This window comes from Carassius gibelio, chromosome B1 (assembly GCF_023724105.1).
Source record: "Carassius gibelio isolate Cgi1373 ecotype wild population from Czech Republic chromosome B1, carGib1.2-hapl.c, whole genome shotgun sequence".
Taxonomy (NCBI): Eukaryota; Metazoa; Chordata; class Actinopteri; order Cypriniformes; family Cyprinidae; genus Carassius; species Carassius gibelio.
In genome coordinates, this window is record NC_068396.1 from 25,395,079 (window position 1) to 25,400,317 (window position 5,239).

Here is a 5,239-nt window from a genome sequence, read left to right on the forward strand (position 1 = left end):
CCATATTGTCACCCAACTTCATCCCACTTTTGCACCTGTCTATATATACCCTGTTTGTTTGTGTCATTGTTATGGAGTCCTTGTTTAATGTCATCACTTTTCGTGTTCCCTGGCTTATGTCGTGGTTCTTGTTTAGGACTGCTTATCTGGATTTTGACCTTTGCCTGGCTGGATTTATGATTTTGGATTATACCAATAAACACTGCGATTTAATCACCTGTTTGTGTGACACTGATGCACTTGGTGATATTTGGATTCTCAGATAACATGACTTCAAAAATCTCATTGTCTTATGGACATCTTATTGCAAACAAGCTAATACTTAAGTTTTGGAAGAACATCAATGTCCCTACTGTTAAAATGTGGTTGGATGAAATGGTTAGTTTATTACATCGTTAGTTGTTCTTTATCAAACAAACTGGAATAGTTTGATAAGATTTGGTCTCCCCTTTTCCGCTACCTTGATAGCATAGTTTAAGTTGACGTGTTTAAGTAGGCCAAGTATGTAGTACTGATTGTCCCATTAGTGTAATATGATTTATGTCCCTAGGGTGGGGGTGGGTAATAATGGGAACTGTTCTTTCTTTCTTGTTTTTTGTGTTTTGCTTTTTGTTTTTATTTTATTATTTTCTTTGTTTCTTATGTTTATAATGAGGAATCATAAAAAGTGATGTAACATTGATTGTCAAATTGTTGAATTCCCTAATAAACATTTTAAACACAAAATCATATTGCACAGAATTTTAATATTAATTAACTTAGTTGACTAAATTGTCTGATTTAAGCATAAAATCCCATTTTCTTTGGTTATAGTTCTGTTTTTTCTGCTCTAATTTTTGTGTTGTTTTTTCCTTCACTCGTTTCCATGTTCTGCACTTGCTTTTCCAAATGTTGCCGTTAGAGTTTCATGATTAAAATTTAAATCAAGGTTCAAGAAACCTTTGCAGGTGTTTTGAGTTGGGTGAAGCTGTGGGTTTAATTGCTTTGGAAATGATGTTATCAGTTCCTTGTTGAGAAAGATCATGAAGCTCTTGAGCGATTTAGATATTTTATTGATAAAAATGCGGGGCAGCGCTAAAAAGTTTGTGTTGCTGAATGTCAGTGTTTGTGATCTGAACGTGATCTGACGGACTTGTGTGTGTGTGTGTGAGATACAGTGAAGACAGGTTATGGAGGCCCTTCATAATGCAGAGGTCAACTGCCTGCTCTGCCTATAGTTAGAAATGGCGCTATAGAGCTGTTTTATTGAATTCATTCATGCTCCAGTCACTAGATGTGTTTAACGGTTTCCTGTGTGATGAATAAAAAACTGTTCTTCACCCTTAAGACAGTAAGACTGAGAGAAGAGGAGGAGTTGTGAAATTGAATGGAAAGGTATAAAATAAGGTGAGACAGATGCAAAATCATTGTGAGGAAAGAGATGACAGAAGCTGGTGAACTACAATGCCAAGTCTTTGTATCCTGAAATTTAGTGCAGTCCTGTATAGTAATATGTATCATGACTTTGCTGGTAATACACAGCCCTAATACTCACACCCCCTTATACCCCCCACCCCCCAACCCCGTTTTCACAGACAAGACTTAAGCCTGGTCCTAGACTAAAATGTAAGTCTGAGCTGTTTCAAATTAAAGAAACTTGAAACTTGCACTGACTGATCTTAAAATATATCAGTGCCTTTGTTTTGTCTCAAGATGCACTCCAGTAACATTTATAAAAAAAATGTTTTAACTGAAATGAACTGTGACCTAACCCTGGTTCTGGCTAAGCCCAGTCTATGAAACCAGGCCATAGTCCAAACATTCATTTTTCCATTATTGTAATAATCAGTGAGATTTTTGTCTGACAACATCCAGTGCTCCACACAGAGATCTGGTCTCCTTAATATTTGTAAACTCTTAGAAATAAAGGTTCTTTATTGGCATCAAAGGTTCTTTGAAGAACCTTGAACATCCATAGAACATTTCAAATGCAGAAAAGCTTCTTTATATTCAAAAAAGGTTCTTTATATTTTTATGTTCTTCAAAAAATGATTTAGTAACTTTTCACTGAAAGGTTCTTTTGGGAACCAATAACACCCTTTTGGAACCATTATTTTTATAAGTGTAGCCATTACAGTCAGTCAAACAGTAAACAAAAAAAAAAAAAAATCAACTGATAATTTTGATTGTCAACATTCTTTATTAGCGTTTTAAAGCTATTTGATTAATTATTTTTTATTTATTTTTATTGTAAGTTTTTTTTTTTGATGCAGAGAATATCATTTTATGCAGAAGGTTTTATGGGTCAGTACCCAGATAAAACTACTCCATCTCCTCAAAACCTGGTTTCAAGATGCCATTTAGTTCAAAGGCACATATGTAGTTTTTCTTGACATCACAACTGTCGTCATTCCATTTGCCAATCTCTGAAAATGAGGGACAGTGAAATAAAGAGATTATTGTACCTTCTGCAGTGTGTTTTACCAAATATTCCTCACAGCATCACTGGAATAAATCACTTAGCAAAACATTTACTTAAAAATGAATGTGATTATCCTATAACCCACTAGTGTCTCTCTGTTCTTACCTTTCCAGTTCATTTCCACACATTCCTCTGTGCTGGTGTACATATGGTTGGGTTCACCACGTGTCCAGATTTCATAATCCCAGTAGGATCCATCAAGCCAAAGAAATTGACCAGACTGAGAGAATGAGAAGGAGTTTTTAAAGAAGAAATAAAGAAAGAAAAATGTCATTAGTGAGAAACTATAGTGCATGCATGTAATAGAAAACCATATAATAACATAAAATCAGTAATTTCTCTTTCTCTCCCTGTTTGTAAAAACCAGCACATCTCAATATTTTTTTACCTTAAAAAGTTCAAAAGCTCCAAGCCAGATGCGCAGGTTATTTGGGTTGAATTTTTTCACAATGCAGAGCAGTTTATCATTATGCTCTTTTTTATGCACTGACACCAGGTGTGCCCCAGGGGCTTTGGTCCTACAGCTGAACTGGATATGAACAAGGAAGAACATTTAATGACTACACATTACATTAATATTATTATAATTATTTTTCATTTCACATTGCATGGGCAAAAAAAACATACCTCAGCCTGAGTAAAGTTGAGAGGACTGTTGAAGTATTTGACACAGACCCTGCCCACTTTGTACCAGTTAGTGAAGCCGTACACATTACACGGTTTAGGCATAGAACATTGCTCAGTGACATTTGTACGGCCTGCAACAAACCGTAAATGACAGAATCACATATTTGAATATGCATATAAATATGATACTTGGGTAGTATTTTCTTGCCTGTATAAAAGATCACTCTGTTTATCTAATAATACTGTCAATGCATACTCAAAGCAAGTCATCTCATCAAATACTTTATAAATCATATGCACAAACTGGTCAGATGCTTTTTGTTTAAAAACACCTGGTTTACATTTAATTCATATCAGGGGCTCATTAACAAATGTGTGTGAAGTAATAGATAAAATTATGAAAAGTCAACATAAATATATTTTAGTATATTTTGTATAAATTACCTCTCTCCATTTTTAAGAAGTCTCCACTCCCAAAAAGGAGAGCCATCAACAGAACGCCAATAGATCCTGATTTGACCTGTCAAAGAAGTGGAATATGATTATTAAGCACAAATTATATATATATATGTATATAAAGAGGATACAGAGACTTGCCATTGTAGTTCACCAGCTTCTGTCGTCTCTTTCCTCACAATAATTTTACATCTGTCTCACCTTATTTTATACCTTTCCATTCGATTTCACAACTCCTCCTCCTCTCTCAGTCTTACCATCTTAAGGGTGAAGAACAGCTTTTTATTCATCACACAGGAAACCGTTAAACACATCTCGTGACTGAAGCATTTTAACATAAATATATTTAATAAAATTAAGAAAAATAATATTTTTGTGTGAACCATTAAACTTTACACAGATCAGTCTATGCATTCAAATTTTAAGGAATAAAAAAAAATAGAAAGAATCAGAAGAGAGAGCGTGTACTGGTGGATAGAAACACGATTGCTTGTTTTATTATACGATCATGACATTAAAGGATTTCATTCCTGCTGTACTCTTCTCATGACAATCTGAGTCATTATGCACTTTTTACTTTAAGTTATGGTCCAAACCTAACAAGAAATAGATCTGCATCTTATTTCCTACATTTATATGAACCTTCTCTTATTTTTTCAGCAATATCAGTATTGTTACTGGAAAGCAGGCTAAAATTTTATCTTTTTGTTTAAATGCCGAATCCCATTTTCAAGGGGGTCCTTACACAAGAATCCAAAAACATAACACAAAATAAAGAACAACAACAACAAAACAACACACCCTACTACAATATTAACACATGAAGTAATAATTATATTAATATTATTTATATTGATATATTTAAAATGGGTTTTATAGAGAGTACATTGGTCAGAAAGAGGCAATCTGGTAAATAACAAGCATCTGAAAAGTCTATTAAAAGACAGTGAAACCAATACTGTAGGTCTTGTGGTTGAAGATACAGTTATGACCTGAATCGCTTTTTTTCACAACTCCTCCTATTTCTCTCACATCTCATTCTCAGTTCATCACACATAAAAACCCTTAAAGCTGGCCTCATGATGTCTCATGGTAAAACAAAGATACTTGTATTAGAACACTGCATTAGGCTGTGTAAAGCATTAGTTCTTATAATTTCCCATTCACTATTATAGCTAGAACGTAACTGTTTTGTTTGTTTTATGTGAGATCTAAGAGATTCTTGTCAAACATTTACTTTGCAAGAGTGTAGCCTTGGCTAGGAGGAGTTGATGTAATCAGACAGTATCCAACTCACCTTGGGCGTTTTGACCCTGAACCATAACACCCTCCTTTTGTAATAGTGTAATAATAGTGGTCTCTAGACCTTCTTATCAGAGTGGATAGGTTCAGCATGTGGATCAGCCTGAGCATGAGGAGGAGTATTCACTCTCTGAGTGGTTACAGTTGTGGCTAACTGATGGATTTCTCATTTCATGAAAGCATTCTCTGCTTTAAGGCTTTGCAACACATAAAATCTCTGGCAGTTGTCAAATGCAGCTGCAAAGCTCTTCATTCTCAGTGGTGGGTGAACGCTGACTTATGGGTGTAGATACACGGAACTCAAGCTCTGAAGAACTTGAAGAATTCACCCTAGACTTTTGAATCAAATTAAAGAGTTTACTTTCCTGTTTACTGTTTAGTTTTGCACACACA

General features: G+C 34.7%; 1 protein-coding gene across 1 annotated transcript; it reads right to left on the minus strand.

Annotated features, from left to right (window-relative positions):
* Positions 1-2,156: 2,156 nt before the first annotated feature.
* Positions 2,157-3,773, minus strand: LOC127949128 (lectin-like). The gene is made up of 6 exons (XM_052546073.1): positions 3,686-3,773; positions 3,533-3,608; positions 3,089-3,219; positions 2,850-2,990; positions 2,567-2,681; positions 2,157-2,405 (listed from the first exon to the last, which is right to left on the minus strand). The coding sequence occupies exons 1-6, from the start codon at positions 3,686-3,688 to the stop codon at positions 2,302-2,304; spliced, it is 570 nt and encodes a 189-aa protein (XP_052402033.1). The 5' UTR covers positions 3,689-3,773; the 3' UTR covers positions 2,157-2,301.
* Between the last annotated feature and the right edge of the window lie 1,466 nt (positions 3,774-5,239).

Bases quoted from the DNA above. Each gene is read 5' to 3' on its own strand.
- LOC127949128 (XM_052546073.1), bottom strand. The intron at 2,991-3,088 runs GTATGTTTTTTT...GTTCATATCCAG, and splicing joins TCAACTTTACTCAGGCTGAG to TTCAGCTGTAGGACCAAAGC. The intron at 2,682-2,849 runs GTAAAAAAATAT...TCATTCTCTCAG, and splicing joins GAGCTTTTGAACTTTTTAAG to TCTGGTCAATTTCTTTGGCT.